This window comes from Talpa occidentalis, unplaced genomic scaffold (assembly GCF_014898055.3).
Source record: "Talpa occidentalis isolate TD23 unplaced genomic scaffold, MPIMG_talOcc4v2.1 talOcc4.17, whole genome shotgun sequence".
Classification (NCBI taxonomy): domain Eukaryota; kingdom Metazoa; phylum Chordata; class Mammalia; order Eulipotyphla; family Talpidae; genus Talpa; species Talpa occidentalis.
Genome location: NW_023601754.1, coordinates 12,708,098 through 12,727,378, shown reverse-complemented (window position 1 = coordinate 12,727,378; position 19,281 = coordinate 12,708,098). Strand labels below are relative to the sequence as shown.

The 19,281-nt window shown below is 54.8% G+C and overlaps 2 protein-coding genes across 2 annotated transcripts; both read left to right on the top strand.

Moving 5' to 3' along the window:
• The first annotated feature begins 663 nt into the window (after nt 1–663).
• Nucleotides 664–3,465, top strand: LOC129146147 (chymotrypsinogen B-like). The gene is made up of 7 exons (XM_054697629.1): nt 664–715; nt 1,027–1,130; nt 1,237–1,316; nt 1,402–1,480; nt 1,674–1,854; nt 2,705–2,838; nt 3,267–3,465. Exons 1-7 carry the CDS (start codon nt 664–666, stop codon nt 3,426–3,428), a joined length of 792 nt encoding a protein of 263 aa, XP_054553604.1. The 3' UTR covers nt 3,429–3,465.
• A 4,223-nt stretch (nt 3,466–7,688) lies between these two features.
• Nucleotides 7,689–11,820, top strand: LOC129146146 (chymotrypsinogen B-like). The gene is made up of 6 exons (XM_054697628.1): nt 7,689–7,740; nt 10,167–10,270; nt 10,388–10,467; nt 10,541–10,619; nt 10,816–10,996; nt 11,753–11,820. Exons 1-6 carry the CDS (start codon nt 7,689–7,691, stop codon nt 11,818–11,820), a joined length of 564 nt encoding a protein of 187 aa, XP_054553603.1.
• Nucleotides 11,821–19,281: the final 7,461 nt, after the last annotated feature.

The following is a 19,281-nucleotide window of genomic DNA, read 5'->3' as shown; positions in this document are numbered from 1 at the left end:
TGTTCCTGACATCAGCCCTGAGCTTTCTGGGTCCTCAGTGGGCTTTTCATGATGAGTTTTCAAGCCTCATTTGAAAGTAAGTTGAGAGTTTTTATAACGACAGGTCATCAGTGGTGAAGTCTCAAGGAGAGGGCATTGGGCTAAGCCAGTGAGATACTGTCTGGCCCTCGTGTGCTCCGGGGCTGCGAGTCTGGGCTGGTTCCGAGGCCCATTCCTAAGGGAGCTGAGCCTGGTGTGTCACTTGCCTCAGGGGGTTTCCTGAGCAAGGAGAGAAGCAGCCTGAAGCCCTGGGCTCTGGGTGTGCATGATGTTGAGTCCTGGGTGCTCAGTGCTGGGTGTCCCAGAACACCTGAGTGAGGCTCCCTGTAGATGAGTCTTTGCTGTGTACCTGCCACCCCCATGATGGGCCCAGGGCCTCCGGGGCCCACAGTTGGGTGCTTCCCCCAGGGGTTGCTGAGGCTGATGGGTGACAGTGAGCCAGGCAGCTGCCCTTTTCCCTGGTGGTGGGGTGACCCGGGCTGAGCCAGTCCAGGACAGGTTTGACCATGGGGACTGAGGCCCTCAGGTCAGGGAAGGCCCGGAGGGCCTGGGTGGGACGGGCTCCCAGGGGATGTAAAAGGGGCCCCAGAGGAAGTGGACTCACACCTCCCTGACTGCAGCACTATGGCCTTCCTCTGGTTTCTCTCCTGCTTCATCCTCATCGGGGCCTCCTATGGTGAGTATCTGAGGGACCAGTTGGGCTTGAGAGGAGACTGGGGAAGAGAGACCTCAGTCCCCATTGGCTGCACCAAGGCGCTCTCTGGAGGACTCTGGAGATCTGTACGGCATGGTGTCTGGTGTCCAGCCCACGGGAGCATCCCTGGGAGGGTGACTGGCCAGCAGGCAGGGGTGTGTGTCTTCCAGTCTGGATGCAGGGGTGCCAGGAGGGGGGAGTGTGGATGTGGTGCTGTGCTGGCTGAGGGTCAACCAGTTTTGTGCAGACTGACTAGACCTCCACCCTCTCACCCTCCCCGCTGTGACCCCCAGGCTCTGAGGCCCCTGCCAGCGAACCAGAGCTGAGCATTAAACCAAGGATCATCAATGGTGTGGGGGCTCGTCCTGGCTCCTCCCCCTGGCATGTGTCTCTGGAGGTGAGGACCATCTGCACCTGAGTTGTGTCTCACTGGTTTACCGGCTCCTGAGAGGGTGGGGCTGCTACAAGATTGTTGTGACTATTGACTGATTTTCTTCCAACAGTCTCCCTCTGGAGGACTCCTCTGCGGGGGCTCCCTGATCAGCCGGAACTGGGTGATCACCGCCGCCCACTGCCCTGTCATGTGAGGCCCAGGAAGGTCCTAGGGACACGGGAGGGGACAAGGGAGGTGGTCTCCTCCTGAATCCTTACCCACCTGCTCCCCCTAGGACCTCTGACTGGGTCGTGGCTGGGATGTTTGACAGACGTGCATATGGGAATAAAATCCAATACCTAAGGATTGCCCAGGTAAGCAGGCCCAGGGGAATTGGAGGCTGGGGTGAGGTTGGGGGCAGATGCTGAGAGGAAGACCCTTCAGCTGCAGGGACAGGAGCAGCAGATGGGCCTCAGTTCTGCTCTCCCATAATCTTTGTCTCTGAAGGGAATTGTTCCCACCAGGAATTCATTTGTCTCACCTCATGCTCCTGATCTTCACCCACAGATTTTTAAGCACCCTGAGTACCACCACAGCACTTTCTACGGTGACATCTCCCTGTTGAAGCTCGCAACCCCCGCTGACTTCCACCGCTTAGTGTCCCCTATTGCCCTGCCCAATGTTGATGACAGGTTCTCTGTCAGTTCCCAGTGCAAAATTATGGGCTGGGGGCTTACCCACCCTAATGGTAAGTGACCATGGCCTTACTACCCAGGACGTGGGTGTGAGGTTGGGCCGCTAGAACAGCAGGTGGGACTCATATGGCTGTGCTTTGTGGTTTTGTCCAAATCCAAACTCTCATAAATGTGTCAGATTCTTTACTACAACCTGCTATGAAAACCTTCCCAATGTGCATGGACACGAGGTCCACGATGGCCTTGAATGGTCAGTTCCTGCAGACACAGCTTAGCCCCAGCCGGCCCTGCCCCGCTCACTCACACCATCAGTCTTTGGCTCCCTGATCAGCCTGGACTTGCTGCAACCATGAGTGGGCGGGATGTAGCCACATCGATTTCTTGCTGGTGGAGGGGTTTCCTGGTAAAGGTCCTGAGTTCCAGCCTGGCATCCCCTCCCCATGGTCGGTCCAGCCTGATGGTCTCCTCCAGCATCCTGAGTCCTTCTGCCAGGCCAGGGAGCAGCTGCCAGGAAGGGGCAGTCAGAAGGGAGAACCCTGTCACCCCACAGTGGGGTCTCCAGTCAGAAGGATGTCAGTACCCTTTCCTGGGGAAGAGGGTGCTGCCCCTGAACCCCCCACACCCGGGCTGGCAAGACACAGGCCACACCAGGCTGGGCAGGCAGGGCTTGTGTTATCCACTGTGCTAGGAGGAAAGTCAGCTGGGCCTGGGGTGGAATCAGGAGGGACATGTCCCTTTGAGATTTCTAAGTTCTCTTGGGGTATAGGCCTTTGGTCCTGCACCCTGTTCTTGCTGTAGGAAGAGGGGAACAAGGGATGATTGTACTTGGGGTTCCTGGTCTATATCACCCAGGTTGGCTTGAGGGTGAGGGGCCTGACTCGCCTTGATCCTCTGCCTCTACAGAAACCAAGAAACCTGACAAGCTGCAGGAGGCCACCGTGCCCCTCCTGACTTTTGAGGAGTGCAAGAAGCACTGGGGCCCTCAGATCACCTATGACATGATCTGTGTCGGGGGCAACGGCGTCTGCTCCTACCTTGTATGTTTGCTCTTCCCTCTCCCCTCACTGACTGTCCCCCAGGCAATGGAGGAGTCCTTTCCTCAGCCCCATCACCTGCTTTCCTTGATTTGTGCCCTGGGAATCCGGGACCAGTTCACAGTCGCCTGCAGATGACCTGCTCCCCAGGCATCGGGGTGCTGTTTTGGGGGGTTTACTCTCATAGGCACCTCCTGTTGAGATATCTCTATCTTAACTGATTTAAAGGCCATATTGCCAGCTCCCACCTTCTCCTCTTCCCGCCCCCCCAGCTGGAGGCAGAGCTGGGGTGATGTTTGAAATAGAATTTCTCTGTTCAAAAACAGGACCCTCCCGGTATTTCTGGGATCCTCATGCGCGGGGCAGGTTGGGACACATCTGGGGTTGACCAGCACTTCCAGTCTTGCATTCTGGTCCCTTCTCCTCCACAGGGTGATGTTGGTGGCTCCCTGGCCTGCAAGAAGAATGGAGTCTGGACTCTTGTAGGCATCATACTTTATGGCAGCAAATCCTGCCCCACTGGACGTCCTATGGTGGCCCTCAGTGTGCGTAATTTCCAGCCGTGGATTAAAAGTATGGTGGCTCACCACTGAGCCCTCATCCTCCCATCCCGGCGCCCTTTGACCCCAATAAAAGCCTCTGTACAGAAGCCCTGACTGCTTGTGTGTCTATGACCTGGGGGAGGTGGCTGCAGTGTCCCTGTCACCCACCAAGGGGCAGCACAACCCTTCCCTTTCCAGGCTGCAGAGCCCCAACTGCCCTTGTTTCTTAGGGCTGAGGCCTTTGCATGTGGTCCTCCCTGCTCAGGAGGCCCTTGGTGTAGAGTCCAGGACCACCAGCTGCAGCCTCATTTCTCAGCCTGGTTTTTGCTCCTTGGCAGCTGGATTGGCCCAGGGAGCTTTGAGGAAACCAGGAGTGCTCCAGGCCCGGCCACGCAGTCCTCTTCCCTGCAGGATGGACGCCCTGATGAGGGCCACCCAGGCAGACTTGTCCCTCTCAGCACCCCGCACAGCTCCAGGAACCTTTCTCTGCCTTGTCCTCCCTGCCCCCCTTACCCCAGACCACACATGCAGTCTCCACCCTTCCTGCCTCTACCCAGGTCCTGCTCACTCACTCTGAACTGAGGAGCTGGGGAAGCTTCCTTCCTGTCCCAGGGTCTGAACCACTGTACTGCAAGACCCCATGTGTCCACTATTTTTTCCTTTGATTTGGTAGCTGCTAGTAGAGACTTGATCAGGCTCATGTCCCGCAGCCAGGCTGCAGGGGCTGGCCTCCTGCCTGGAGGGGTGAGGCCTGCTTTCTCTATCTGTTGGTATCACAGGCTTTGATGCCTGAGGCCTGGACTGTCATTGTCGGGCTTGTAAATGGGGGTAACTCACTCAATGTCCCTGTCATTTGCTGTAAGGACAGTTTTCATAGAGAAGTGTCCTCACCTGTCACTCAGTGACCCTGGCACAGTGTATAGAACATGAGTGGCCTCTGTACCAATGTGTGGTTTCTGGAAGGCCTTAGCTTTCTCCCAGTGACTGACTGGAATAGGACATGCTCTACCATCTTGAGTGCTTCCCTCTGGCCACACATGCCTTGGCCCTAGCTGGTCCCCAGGGAGAGGATCTCTGTTTCCTGCAACCTGGACTTGAGGGTCACACTGCTGGAGACCTGTGGGGTTCAGAAGGGACCTGTGGGGAAAGCACCCTCCAGGGTTGTGCTTTTTGTAATAAATACTGACCTGTCAGAGAGGAGATAGTAGGGATTTGCTCTTCTCCCCTTCAGAGATGTGGCTTGAACTCTGGGGCACCTTCTCCCTCTGCCCAGGGACTCAGGGTGTCTGTGACACTGAACTGATCAGACCAGTGACCCCACCCAGAAAGCCGGACCCCAAGCCCCACAGAGAGCGCCCAGAGGAGTCTGTCACTCTCACGGGCACGTGGAGGAGACGCAGCTGGCACCCCTGGTCCAGTTGTGAGGAAGTTCCCAGGAGTGGGCAGTGCAGGGACAGGAGGGTGTGGGCAGGGCGTCCTCACCCCAGCTCAGGGAAGGCCCCAGGCAGTGTCGTGGCCTCCAGCCGCAGGACAGCCAGGCCTTTGGGGAAGAGTTGCCCTCTTCTCTGTTAGCAGCTTAAAACCACCTGCAGGGTCTTATCAGATAAGTTCCTCTGGCTCTGAGCCTTTCTGCCTGTCCTGGTAGGGAACAGAAATACCATGTTAATCATTAGTAGCCTTTTACCATGGCCTTGACAGAACGTGCTGCACGTAAGCGAAGCTGCCTGCTGGAAGGTTAGGGCAGAGTTTATATCCAATCATCTGCTGAGGCTCCCAAAGTTCCTCCTTCTATATAAGGAAATTAAAAAAATGTTTGTTGGATGGGAATGGGGCGTTATTTGTGACGAGGAAGGTCCCAGGAATGCTCCAAGTTGTCCCTTCTTTTCTTTTGAAATAATTCAACGCTATTATTTTATGAATGTTTTTGGCCAGCTTTAACACAAACAGAAGCTTGTCAAATAATACTTTATTGCCCAGAGGAAGAAAGACTCTAAGAGCCAAATTTTCCTCTGACAACTGCGCTTGCTGACAGGACTGGGTGTCTCTCTAGCTGCTCACGCCTGAGGGGAGAAGAGCACCCGAGGGGGAGCTTCCTTAAGCTCTGACCAGGCTGTGCACAGTGTCCAAGGCTTTCCTTCCTCGGCAGATGAGGGGGTCTGTGTGGAGTCACGTAAGTGCACGTGAGCTGTGGCTTCCCCTGTGTGGGTCTCTGCTGCCCTCCTGGTGGTAGACCTTAGGGGAACCACACCCTTCTGAGAGTCCTCGGGGATTTTCCAGCTTGACCTCCTCAAGCTCATGTCTGAATCCCTTTCTGAGCTTCCACACGCACCACCCCCTCTTCCCATACAGCGCTGTTCCCCTTAGGGTTTTCATTTCATAGTTTCCTTAGACTTCGTACCCCTTCACACCTTGTTTTTCCAGAAGAGATGGGAGACTGCTCAGGGAGGATGAAAGGAGCCGCTCTGCCTGGAGTGACCTTTGTTCCTCTGTCATCAAGACTCAACATCCAAGAGACTAGTTTCAGCTTCTCCTGGGGGGCGGGGAGGAAGTGCCCCCATTTCAGTCACTCGCCACCTGAGCGCCTCAGCCTGGAGCTGAAGTCTCTGTGAGAGCAGAGGGTAACCTGTCCCTCCCAGACCACCTGACAATTACCTAATAAACTAAGGACCTTCAGCCATGACAGGTGGTGCAGCCCAGGAGGGTCTCCTGGTTCCTGATTGCCCAAGGGCCTGCTGGGAGCAGCTGCCCTTCCTGTCCTGATCCAGGAGGGCTTGGGGTTTCTGGGCCCATCATGTGGTCCCTGCTGTGAACTGCAAGTGAAGTCTCCATGGTAGTTAGACTGAGAGCTTTCAGCTAATCCAAGTGAGGATTCCAACCCTCATGCTGGGAGAGCAGTTCCCTGGGGGCCATGTTTTAAGACAGAGGATTTTAACTCCATCTTTTCACAGTCTCATGATGACTTTATTTGTCAAAGCTACAGAACCAGGTCGCACACACAACGGGCCCCAGCCTCTCTGTCCCCTGAAATGTGGCAGAGTTGGCCTTCCCCACAGATGGGGTCTGAGCCCCAGGAGACTCTTTCCTGGTCAGAGACTTTCCCCACTGAAAAGAGGGGACTCCAGCACAAAACTGAATTTACAAAGGACAGAACAACAACTGAAGAAATGGAGTTCAAGTCAAGGCTGTCATATTTTCACTAGGACAAGTTTTTGAGCTAAAAGTGACGTGGTTATTCCAGAAGCAGCAAAGCACACACAGGTGGTTCCCTAGTCCATACAGAGACGGGGCCACGGAGCCACATAACAAACTCTGAGAGATCACACAAGTCACAGGTTAGTAGAAAACTATCCTAATGGAAAATGAGCAGGAGGTAAAATAAATGAGTGAAAACTGAAAATAAACAACTCCATTACCCAGCAGGAACTAGGAATCAGAGCTGCAAAAATATTCAAATAGAGAAAATGGGGGTTAAAAAAGAAATAAGCTACTCAAGTGCTCTGTCCAGTCTTTCTGGCTGCAGCAATGCATCGTGAAGACCCCATTGTGAAGACACGCAGGAGGGGTCTGGACAGGCTGATCCTGTGGCCCCACCTAGGGCAGGAGCCTCCCGGGCTCACCCTCCTCCTGGCCTTCCTGTGCTCGCCTCCGTGCTCCTGACATCAGCCCTGAGCTTTCTGGGTCCTCAGTGGGCTTTTCATGATGAGTTTTCAAGCCTCATTTGAGAATAAGTTGAGAGTTTTTATAGCAACGTGTGATCAGTGGTGAATTCTCAAGGAGAGGGCATTGGGCTAAGCCAGTGAGATACTCTCTTGCCCTCGTGTGCTCCGGGGCTGCGAGTCTGGGCTGGTTCCGAGGCCCATTCCTAAGGGAGCTGAGCCTCGTGTGTCACTTGCCTCAGGGGTTGCCCTGAGCAGGGAGAGAAGCAGCCTGAAATCCTGGGCTCTGGGTGTGCATGATGTTGAGTCCTGGGTGCTGAGCTCTGGGTGCCCCAGAACACCTGGGTGAGGCTCCCTGTAGATGAGTCTTTGATGTGCACCTGCCACCCCCATGATGGGCCCAGGGCCTCCGGGGCCCACAGCTGGGTGCTTCCCCCGGGGGTTGCCGAGGCTGATGGGTGACAGGGAGCCAGGCAGCTGCCCTTTTCCCTGGTGGTGGGGTGACCGGGGCTGAGCCAGTCCGGGACAGGTTGAAGCATGGGAATTTGACCCTCAGGTCAGTAAGGCCCAAGGGGTCTGGGCGGGACTAAGGCTCCCGGGGGATGTAAAAGGGCCCCTAGAGCAAGTGGTCTCATACCTCCCTGACTGCAGCACCATGGCCTTCCTTTGGCTTCTCTCCTGCTTCGCCTTCATTGGGGCCTCCTACGGTGAGTTTTAGGGTCATTGGGAACTGCTGGGCCTGGTAGGAGCCTGAAGCCCCTGTTGGTTGCACATCAGGCCTCCTCTGGAAAACTGAGGCATTCTGTTGGGGGTGTGATTTGGAGTCCAACCCTAGGGTGCATTGAGACCCTTCCTGTCCCCTTGGCCTCAGTGTAGGCCGTGCACGTGAATTTGCAGGAGGAGAGCGGCTCTTCGGGACATTCTGAGTCCTCACAGTGGTGACATGTGTGGTGCAGAAACTTGTGGGCTTCAGAGGATGGAGCCCAGGAAGTGGCTCAGGTGTGGCCCAGAGGGTCAGTAAGGGGGTGGGCACGAGAAACACCCCAAGTACTCTTCCCTTGACTTTCTTTATTGCCAGCACTTCTAGTAGTTGCTTTAATAAGAACAAAGACACAAAGAAAAATATATAATATCCATGCATCTCTGCTCAGGATTTAACAAACATTCGATTCTCCAGTTATTCTTAGGGATTCTCTGACACCCACACTGGGCTCAGCAGCTCCCTGCTCCCCCCTCCCCTGGGAAGGGGCCTCTGCTGAGCCCCTGCCTGTCACTTCTGTGCAGCTTCACACACTCACTCCCTGTTTATAACCAGAACCAGGGCTCAGCGGGGGAAGCTCCTTCCTGTATTTCCTGCCTGTCCCTGTCACACCTGCTGGCCCCACTCCTGTGAGATTTCAGGCTTCTCCCTGCACAGGGGACCCGGCCCCCCACTCCATTGCTATGAAGCCTCTGCAGGGTGAGGGCTTCACAGCTATTGCTAATGGTTTAATTGTCATTACAAAAAAGATGAAGAGACGGCATGTTTGGAGACACCAGCTTGAGGGAGTGACTGGGCCATGTCCCTGTCCTCAGAGGCAGGGGCAGGTGCTGCCTGGAGCAAGGCCTGGGGGACCCTGGGGGGAGGGGTGGCTGGCTGGTAGAAGGAGTTGGGCCTTCCCCCCTTTCTTCCTGTGGCCAAGTTCTCACACCCCTGGGAGCTGCTGAGGATCCTGTGTCCTGACCCAGCCAATGTGTCTGCACATGTCAAGGACACCTGTCTCTCCCTGTTATTCTGGAAAATTCACGTCACTTGTTTTCTTTTTCTCTGATGTGTCTCTTCGTTGTTAGGATCAATGTCCAATGTTTTTATATAATTAATAAGGAAACTTATGCACAAGGACTTTCTGAAATTCTGGAGTAAAGAATCTAGAATTTTAAATGGATACACCTGATATTCCATTAGTCAAGAATTATGTAGGGTATGTCTCTTGAACTGGTTTCTCTGTTTTAAATTAACCCCTCCTGTCCACACCCATCTCTTTGGTGAGCATTCCCTGTGAGGTGGGCAGTGTTTGATCCCATTTTTTTTTAAGATTTATTTACTTATGCTTACAAGAGCTGGGATATAGGTCAGAGGTGTGTGTGTGTGTTGGGGGGGGGGTGAGAGGATTTGTTATAGAGCAACCCCGATATTGAACGGGTTCCTGGCTGTGGGTCCTCACCCGCGCGCTTTAAAGGGAATTAGGAATACTCCACTACAGACACACACAAAGGTTAATAAAAGGTTTATTTACAAGAGAAAAGGAAATAAGGAAAATGTACAACTCAGGGAGAAAATAGGGAAATAAAGTCTTTAATGCGTCCTACCCGATCCGCCGACCTGGAAACCCAAAGTCACTCTCAGAGCTGGCCGGACGCTGTGAGCTGGTGGAGAGCCAAAATGGGGGACCCCCAAAGCCCACGTGTCTGCCTTTTATATCCACCTGGCTGCTTAACCCCACCCTCAGGTCCCAGCCACCTTCCCTTGGGTGGTGATGGGATTTGGAGTTCCCAGTGTCTTTGGCTTTGGTCTGGGGTGGGGGTGGAGTCCACAAAGCCTGTATGGAATTTGCTTTGGGACATCCTTTTCCCCCTAAGATTCACCAGAGACAGAGTGGGGAACAGAACAGGCAGACTGACTGAAATCCACTGCTGAGGGGAGCAGCGGGCGAGACAGGAGAGGTCTGCTGTGCCATGTGGGTTGCTCCCTGGCCGGCTGGGGATCGAACTTGTGCTGCAGAGGCTGCGAATTGCTTCATAGTGTGGTGCTTAACCCCTTGTGCCACCAGGGAGGCCTTGATCCCCATTTTGTGGGGAAAATAAGGCTGGGAGACACAGAGGGGGCTGATGTCTGAGCAGGGAAGCGAGGAGCAGGGACCCTGAATCCTCAGCCTGTTTCTGCTCCTCTGGGTAGGGTGACCCGGATGGAGCCACCTTCTCTCTGCATCCCTGGGAGGGTGGCTGGGTCAGAAGTCAGGGGTTTGTGTCTTCCAGTCTGAATGCAGGGGTGCCAGGAGGGGGCAGTGTGGGTGCTGTACGGGCTGAGGGTGCCACCAGGTTTGTGCAGACTGACTAGACCTCCACCCACTCACCCTCCCCCTGTAACCTCCAGGCTCCAGGGACCCTGCCAGCGAACCGGAGCTGAGCATTGTACCCAGGATCATTAATGGGAAGGACGCTGGTTCTAGCTCCTCCCCCTGGCATGTGTCTCTGGAGGTGAGGACCGTCTGCACCTGAGTTGGGTGACACTGTTTTACCTGCCCTTGAGGTGGTGGGGCTGCTCCCGAGATTGGTGGCTGGTGTGTATCACTTTTGATGACATTCTTCCAACAGAACTCCTCTGGAAAGCTCATCTGCGGGGGCTCCCTGATCAACCGGAACTGGGTGATCACCGCCGCCCGCTGCAGAGTCAGGTGAGGCCAGGAGGGCCTTGGGCCTGGGAGGGCTGTGGTCGGGTGCATCAGCCTTACCCATGTGTTCCTCTAGGGTGTATGACTGGGTTGTGGCTGGGCTGCATGACCGACGCGCATATGGGAATAAAATCCAATTCTTAAAGATTGGCAAGGTACGCTCCACCCTGCTGGGTCTGCCTTGGGGGCTCCATGAGGGTTTAGGGGCAGGAGCAGAAAAAAAGACCCTTTGCCCGCAGACACAGAAGCCAGCAGAGGGGCTTTGTTGTTCTCTGGGTCTCCCCTGATCTTTGTTCCCTAAAGGGGCCATCTGGAATTCATCTGTCTCCTCTCATCCTCCTGGTCCCACAGATTTTTAGGTACCCCGAGTTCAACATCAGCACTTTCTATGGTGACTTCGCCCTCTTGAAGCTCATTACCCAGGTGAACTTCCAGCGCACAGTGTCTGCCATTGCCCTGCCCAGTGTGGACGACAGGTTCTCTGCCGGTTCCCAGTGCAAAATTGTGGGCTGGGGACATACCCGCCGCCATGGTGAGTGATCTTGGTCTTACTACTCACTCTTACTACTCACTTGGCCTTACTGCTTACTACTCCCTGGAGTTGGAGGGCTAGAACAGCAGGTGGGACTCGTATGGCTCTGGTTATTGCTTTGTCCAAATTCAAACTCTCATATGTGTCTGTTTCTTTGCTAGAAACTGTTATGAAAACCTACCCAACACGGGTGGGCATGAGTTCCACGGTGTCCTTGAGCTGTCAGTTTCTGCAGACACAGCTCAGTCCCAGCAGGCCCTGCTCACTCACCTCCCAGCAGGCAGCAGTGGCACCCTAACCAGAGGACTTGCCCCAGGCCAGAGTGGGCAGAGAGCAACTTTCATCCAGACCTGGTTAAGCAGGGGCCACCAAGGCTGGTTTAGGCCCCTGTTTATAACCAGCCCATCCTCCCCAACCTGGACTGGCTCTGCCTGATGGTCTCCTCCCAGTCCTGAGTCCTTCTGCCCAGGCCAGGGCTACTCAGCTGGTCCTTCCACAGGACAGCAGCTGCCAGGAAGGGGCAGCGGGGAGGGAGCTCCCTGTCACCCCAGAGTGGGTTTTCTCATCAAAAGGATGTCAGTCCCCCTCCCTGGGGACAAGATGCTGCTCCTGAGACCGCCAGACCTGGGCTGGCAGGACCAGGCCACACCAGGCTGGGCAGTAGGGCTTCTGTCATCAAAGTGCTCGGAGCTAAGTTGCCCCACCTGGGGTGGAATCAGGAGAACGTATCCCTTTGAGGTTTCTAAGGTCTAACAGGGTATAGGTCCTGCACCCTGGTGCTGCTGTCGGAAGTGGTGGTGGTTGTGGTGGGGGAACAGGGATGACTGTATTCAGGGTCCCTGGTCTTCTTCACCCAGGTTGGGCTCAGAGGATGACAGTCTTCACTCCCTCACCCCTCTGTCTCTACAGGCAAGAAGAGACCTGACAAGCTGCAGGAGGCCACTGTGCCCATCCTGAATAAAGTGGAATGCCAGGAGTACTGGGGCCACAGGATGAGCAGCGACATGATCTGTGTGGGGGCCAACGGTGTCTCCTGCTGGAAAGTATGTGTTCTTTATTTTATTTTTTTTTTGGACACTTGCTGGTGGCCGGGGATCGAACCTGCGCTGCAGAGGCTGCAAGCAGCCTCGCAGCCCAGCGCTCAAGCGCTGCGCCACCAGGGGAGGCCCCTGAAAGTATGTGTTCTTAGCCCTCAGATTGTCCCCCACTCAGACTGGAGGAATATTCCTTTCCCAGATCCTGTTACCCTCCTTTCTTGATCATGTCCTGAGAAGCCAGGACCTGCCAGCTCTACCAGGCCTGGGGGTGCTGTCCATAGGGGTTACTGTCATAGCCCTTCTGGGCCAGATATTTCCAGCTGATTTACAGGCCCCATGTCCAACTCTCACCTTTTCCCCACACCCCATAGCAGGGGACAGTTTGAATACAGGGCCCTGCTGTTGTTTGTGGGAACCATACGACTGGGCCACGTTGGGGCCCAGCCGGGTTCTGCCTCCACCCTAAGTCTTGTTTCATTGTCCCTTCGTCTCCCACAGGGTGATATCGGTGGCTCCCTGGTCTGCAAGAAGAAGGGAGTGTGGACCCTGGTGGGCATCATTGTCGATGTCAGTCTTTCCTGTCCCACCCACCATCCTATGCTGGCCATCAGTTTGCCCAAGTACAAAGGATGGATTGAAAATACTGTGGTGCATAACTGAACTCTGATCATCCCATCGAACACAATAAAATCCTCTGCACAGAAGCCCTGACTGCTTGTGTGTGTGTGACCTGGGGAGGTGGCTGCAGTGTCCCTGGCACCCACCAGGGGGCGGCGTGACCCTCCCTTTCCAGGCTGCAGAGCCCCAGCAGCCCCTGTTTCTCAGGGAGCTGAGGCCTTTGGGTCTGGTCTTCTCTGCTCAGGTCCTGGGGTAGAGACCCGGCCCCCCACTCCATTGCTAAGAAGCCTCTGCAGGGTGAGCCCCTCACAGCTCCTGTTACTGGTTTTTCTGTTCTGGTAAGACAAGATGAGGAGACGACATGTTTGGAGACACCAGCCTGAGGGAGTGGCCGGGTCATGTCCCTGTCCCCAGGGGCAGGTGCTGCCTGGAGCAAGGCCTGGGGGACCCTGGGGACAGCCTGGCTGGTGGGAGGGGCTGGCCCTGCCCCCTTTCTCCCTGTGGCCAAGTTCTCACACCCCTGGGAGCTGCTGAGGATCCTGTGTCCTGACCCAGCAAATGTGTCTGCACATGTCAAGGGCCCTGCGTGTCCTCCTTGCTCTGGACAGTCTCGTCCTGTTTTCCCTTTCCCTGACGTGTCTCTGTGCGGGAATCAACGTCCTATCTTCTTAAATAGTTAATGACATAGTTCATGTGACGAAGACAAAATTCTGAAATAGTGAATCCAGAGTGTAAATGGGTTGAGGTCACATCCTCTGAACAAAGTTTTATAGGGATATTTTTTGTGGGCTTGGGTTTGTTTTGTTTTTAATTCCACACTTGCCCCATCTCCTTAGCCTGCTTTGAATGTGAGGTGGGCAGAGTTTGCTCCCCATTCTTGGCAAAATGCCTGGGGAGTCAGAGGGGGCTGAGGTCCCAGCAGGGAAGCGGGGAGCAGGACCCTGATTCCTCGGCCTGTTTCTGCTCCTCAGGGCAGGGTGACCCGGATGGAGCCGCCTGTCCCTCTGCATCCCTGGGAGGGTGACGGGCCAGCAGGCAGGGGTGTGTGTCCTCCAGTCTCAATGCAGGGGTGCCAGAAGGGAGGAATGTGGGCGTAGTGCTGTGCTGGCTGAGGGTCACCCAGGTTTCTGTAGACTCAGTAGACCTCCACCCTCTCACCCTCCCCACGCCCTGTCCCGGGACACCAGGCTCTGGGGCCCCTGCCAGTGAACTGGAGCTGAACATTCAACCCAGGATCATCGATGGGGAGGATGCTCATCCTGGCTCTTGGCCCTGACATGTGTCTCTGCAGGTGAGGGGAGTCTGCACCTGAGTGGGGTCACACGGGGGTAATGGTAAATGTGGGGTGTGACTACCCAGATGGATGTGTCTGTGTCCTGCCAGTGTTGACGCTCCCTTCTCCCTGCAGAATTCCACTGGCTTCTACTTCTGCGGGGGCTCCCTGATACACAGGAACTGGGTGATCACCGCTGCCCACTGCAATGTCACGCCAGGCCCAGGAAGGTCCTAGGGACAAGGGCGGGGCGTGGTCTCCTCCTCAATCCTTATCCACCTGCTCCCTCTAGGACATCTTTTTGGTTATTGCTGGGCTCTATGATCGACACTATTTTCAGAATGACATTCAAATCCTGAGGATTGCCAAGGTACCCAGACCCTGCTGGCCTGCCCTGGAGGCTCGGATGAGGGTTTAGGGGCAGGAGCAGAGGAGACAACCCTTCTGCTCAGAGACAGGAGCCAGAAGATGGGCCTCGCTGTTCTGCTGTCATCACCAATATATGTGCTCTCAGGGGGCACCCGGGATTCATTTTCCCTCTCTTCCTCTTGGTCCTCACACACAGATTTTTAGACACCCCCAGTTCTGGGTTAATACCTTGCGCAATGACATTGCCCTTGTGAAGCTGGCCACACCCACACTTATCGATGAGAGAGTGTCCCCCGTTGTTCTGCCCAGTGTTGACGAAAAGTTCCTTCCTGGGTCCCAATGCAGAATGGGCTGGGGGATCACCCACCCTAATGGTGAGTGACCACGGTCTTGCCACTCAGGACGTGGGTCTGGGGTTGGCTCTAGAACATCAAGTGGGACTGCATAGCTCACCTTCTGGTGTGTCCAAATTCCAAGTCTCATCAACGTGTCAGCTTTTTTCCTACAACCCGTTACTTTTGGGGGGTTTACTCTCATAGGCACCTCCTGTTGAGATATCTCTATCTTAACTGATTTAAAGGCCATATTGCCAGCTCCCACCTTCTCCTCTTCCCGCCCCCCCAGCTGGAGGCAGAGCTGGGGTGATGTTTGAAATAGAATTTCTCTGTTCAAAAACAGGACCTCCTGGTATTTCTGGGATCCTCATGCGCGGGGCAGGTTGGGACACATCTGGGGTTGACCAGCACTTCCAGTCTTGCATTCTGGTCCCTTCTCCTCCACAGGGTGATGTTGGTGGCTCCCTGGCCTGCAAGAAGAATGGAGTCTGGACTCTTGTAGGCATCATACTTTATGGCAGCAAATCCTGCCCCACTGGACGTCCTATGGTGGCCCTCAGTGTGCGTAATTTCCAGCCGTGGATTAAAAGTATGGTGGCTCACCACTGAGCCCTCATCCTCCCATCCCGGCGCCCTTTGACCCCAATAAAAGCCTCTGTACAGAAGCCCTGACTGCTTGTGTGTCTATGACCTGGGGGAGGTGGCTGCAGTGTCCCTGTCACCCACCAAGGGGCAGCACAACCCTTCCCTTTCCAGGCTGCAGAGCCCCAACTGCCCTTGTTTCTTAGGGCTGAGGCCTTTGCATGTGGTCCTCCCTGCTCAGGAGGCCCTTGGTGTAGAGTCCAGGACCACCAGCTGCAGCCTCATTTCTCAGCCTGGTTTTTGCTCCTTGGCAGCTGGATTGGCCCAGGGAGCTTTGAGGAAACCAGGAGTGCTCCAGGCCCGGCCACGCAGTCCTCTTCCCTGCAGGATGGACACCCTGATGAGGGCCACCCAGGCAGACTTGTCCCTCTCAGCACCCCGCACAGCTCCAGGCACCTTTCTCCGCCTTGTCCTCCCTGCCCCCCTTACCCCAGACCACACATGCAGTCTCCACCCTTCCTGCTTCTACCCAGGTCCTGCTCACTCACTCTGAACTGAGGAGCTGGGGAAGCTTCCTTCCAGTCCCAGGGTCTGAACCACTGTACTGCAAGACCCCATGTGTCCACTATTTTTTCCTTTGATTTGGTAGCTGCTAGTAGAGACTTGATCAGGCTCATGTCCCGCAGCCAGGCTGCAGGGGCTGGCCTCCTGCCTGGAGGGGTGAGGCCTGCTTTCTCTAACTGTTGGTATCACAGGCTTTGATGCCTGAGGCCTGGACTGTCATTGTCGGGCTTGTAAATGGGGGTAACTCACTCAATGTCCCTGTCATTTGCTGTAAGGACAGTTTTCATAGAGAAGTGTCCTCACCTGTCACTCAGTGACCCTGGCACAGTGTATAGAACATGAGTGGCCTCTGTACCAATGTGTGGTTTCTGGAAGGCCTTAGCTTTCTCCCAGTGACTGACTGGAATAGGACATGCTCTACCATCTTGAGTGCTTCCCTCTGGCCACACATGCCTTGGCCCTAGCCGGTCCCCAGGGAGAGGATCTCTGTTTCCTGCAACCTGGACTTGAGGGTCACACTGCTGGAGACCTGTGGGGTTCAGAAGGGACCTGTGGGGAAAGCACCCTCCAGGGTTGTGCTTTTTGTAATAAATACTGACCTGTCAGAGAGGAGATAGTAGGGATTTGCTCTTCTCCCCTTCAGAGATGTGGCTTGAACTCTGGGGCACCTTCTCCCTCTGCCCAGGGACTCAGGGTGTCAGTGACACTGAACTGATCAGACCAGTGACCCCACCCAGAAAGCCCGACCCCAAGCCCCACAGAGAGCGCCCAGAGGAGTCTGTCACTCTCACGGGCACGTGGAGGAGACGCAGCTGGCACCCCTGGTCCAGTTGTGAGGAAGTTCCCAGGAGTGGGCAGTGCAGGGACAGGAGGGTGTGGGCAGGGCGTCCTCACCCCAGCTCAGGGAAGGCCCCAGGCAGTGTCGTGGCCTCCAGCCGCAGGACAGCCAGGCCCTTGGGGAAGAGTTGCCCTCTTCTCTGTTAGCAGCTTAAAACCACCTGCAGGGTCTTATCAGATAAGTTCCTCTGGCTCTGAGCCTTTCTGCCTGTCCTGGTAGGGAACAGAAATACCGTGTTAATCATTAGTAGCCTTTTACCATGGCCTTGACAGAACGTGCTGCACGTAAGCGAAGCTGCCTGCTGGAAGATTAGGGCAGAGTTTATATCCAATCATCTGCTGAGGCTCCCAAAGTTCCTCCTTCTATATAAGGAAATTAAAAAAAATGTTTGTTGGATGGGAATGGGGCGTTATTTGTGACGAGGAAGGTCCCAGGAATGCTCCAAGTTGTCGCTTCTTTTCTTTTGAAATAATTCAACGCTATTATTTTATGAATGTTTTTGGCCAGCTTTAACACAAACAGAAGCTTGTCAAATAATACTTTATTGCCCAGAGGAAGAAAGACTCTAAGAGCCAAATTTTCCTCTGACAACTGCGCTTGCTGACAGGACTGGGTGTCTCTCTAGCTGCTCACACCTGAGGGGAGAAGAGCACCCGAGGGGGAGCTTCCTTAAGCTCTGACCAGGCTGTGCACAGTGTCCAAGGCTTTCCTTCCTCGGCAGATGAGGGGGTCTGTGTGGAGTCACGTAAGTGCACGTGAGCTGTGGCTTCCCCTGTGTGGGTCTCTGCTGCCCTCCTGGTGGTAGACCTTAGGGGAACCACACCCTTCTGAGAGTCCTCGGGGATTTTCCAGCTTGACCTCCTCAAGCTCATGTCTAAATCCCTTTCTGAGCTTCCACACGCACGACCCCCTCTTCCCATACAGCGCTGTTCCCCTTAGGGTTTTCATTTCATAGTTTCCTTAGACTTCGTACCCCTTCACACCTTGTTTTTCCAGAAGAGATGGGAGACTGCTCAGGGAGGATGAAAGGAGCAGCTCTGCCTGGAGTGACCTTTGTTCCTCTGTCATCAAGACTCAACATCTAAGAGACTAGTTTCAGCTTCTCCTGGGGGGCGGGGAGGAAGTGCCCCCATTTCAGTCACTCGCCACCTGAGCGCCTCAGCCTGGAGCTGAAGTCTCTGTGAGAGCAGAGGGTAACCTGTCCCTCCCAGACCACCTGACAATTACCTAATAAACTAAGGACCTTCAGCCATGACAGGTGGTGTAGCCCAGGAGGGTCTCCTGGTTCCTGATTGCCCAAGGGCCTGCTGGGAGCAGCTGCCCTTCCTGTCCTGATCCAGGAGGGCTTGGGGTTTCTGGGCCCATCATGTGGTCCCTGCTGTGAACTGCAAATGAAGTCTCCATGGTAGTGAGACTGAGAGCTTTCAGCTAATCCAAGTGAGGATTCCAACCCTCATGCTGGGAGAGCGGTTCCCTGGGGGCCATGTTTTAAGACAGAGGATTTTAACTCCATCTTTTCACAGTCTCATGACTTTATTTGTCAAAGCTACAGAACCAGGAGCAGAACCTTAGTTCCCCTAAGGTCGCACACACAACGGGCCCCACCCTCTCTGTCCCCTGAAATGTGGCAGAGTTGGCCTTCCCCACAGATGGGGTCTGAGCCCCAGGAGACTCTTTCCTGGTCAGAGACTTTCCCCACTGAAAAGAGGGGACTCCAGCACAAAACTGAATTTACAAAGGACAGAACAACAACTGAAGAAATGGAGTTCAAGTCAAGGCTGTCATATTTTCACTAGGACAAGTTTTTGAGCTAAAAGTGACGTGGTTATTCCAGAAGCAGCAAAGCACACACAGGTGGTTCCCTAGTCCATACAGAGACGGGGCCACGGAGCCACATAACAAACTCTGAGAGATCACACAAGTCACAGGTCAGTAGAAAACTATCCTAATGGAAAATGAGCAGGAGGTAAAATAAATGAGTGAAAACTGAAAATAAACAACTCCATTACCCAGCAGGAACTAGGAATCAGAGCTGCAAAAATATTCAAATAGAGAAAATGGGGGTTAAAAAAGAAATAAGCTACTCAAGTGCTCTGTCCAGTCTTTCTGGCTGCAGCAATGCATCGTGAAGACCCCATTGTGGAGACACGCAGGAGGGGTCTGGACAGGCTGATCCTGTGGCCCCACCTAGGGCAGGAGCCTCCCGGGCTCACCCTCCTCCTGGCCTTCCTGTGCTCGCCTCCGTGCTCCTGACATCAGCCCTGAGCTTTCTGGGTCCTCAGTGGGCTTTTCATGATGAGTTTTCAAGCCTCATTTGAGAATAAGTTGAGAGTTTTTATAGCAACGTGTGATCAGTGGTGAATTCTCAAGGAGAGGGCATTGGGCTAAGCCAGTGAGATACTGTCTTGCCCTCGTGTGCTCTGGGGCTGCGAGTCTGGGCTGGTTTCGAGGCCCATTCCTAAGGGAGCTGAGCCTGGTATGTCACTTGCCTCAGGGGTTGCCCTGAGCAGGGAGAGAAGCAGCCTGAAATCCTGGGCTCTGGGTGTGCATGATGTTGAGTCCTGGGTGCTGAGCTCTGGGTGCCCCAGAACACCTGGGTGAGGCTCCCTGTAGATGAGTCTTTGATGTGCACCTGCCACCCCCATGATGGGCCCAGGGCCTCCGGGGCC

Coding starts and splice junctions, on each gene's coding strand:
- LOC129146147 (XM_054697629.1), top strand. CDS start 664: ATGGCCTTCCTCTGGTTTCTCTCCTGCTTCATCCTCATCGGGGCCTCC. Junction 1,131..1,236: donor CCTGGCATGTGTCTCTGGAG/GTGAGGACCATC, acceptor TTCTTCCAACAG/TCTCCCTCTGGAGGACTCCT. Junction 1,855..2,704: donor GGGGCTTACCCACCCTAATG/GTAAGTGACCAT, acceptor CTGCCTCTACAG/AAACCAAGAAACCTGACAAG.
- LOC129146146 (XM_054697628.1), top strand. CDS start 7,689: ATGGCCTTCCTTTGGCTTCTCTCCTGCTTCGCCTTCATTGGGGCCTCC. Junction 10,620..10,815: donor AATTCTTAAAGATTGGCAAG/GTACGCTCCACC, acceptor CTGGTCCCACAG/ATTTTTAGGTACCCCGAGTT. Junction 10,997..11,752: donor GGGACATACCCGCCGCCATG/GTGAGTGATCTT, acceptor AAGGTCTAACAG/GGTATAGGTCCTGCACCCTG.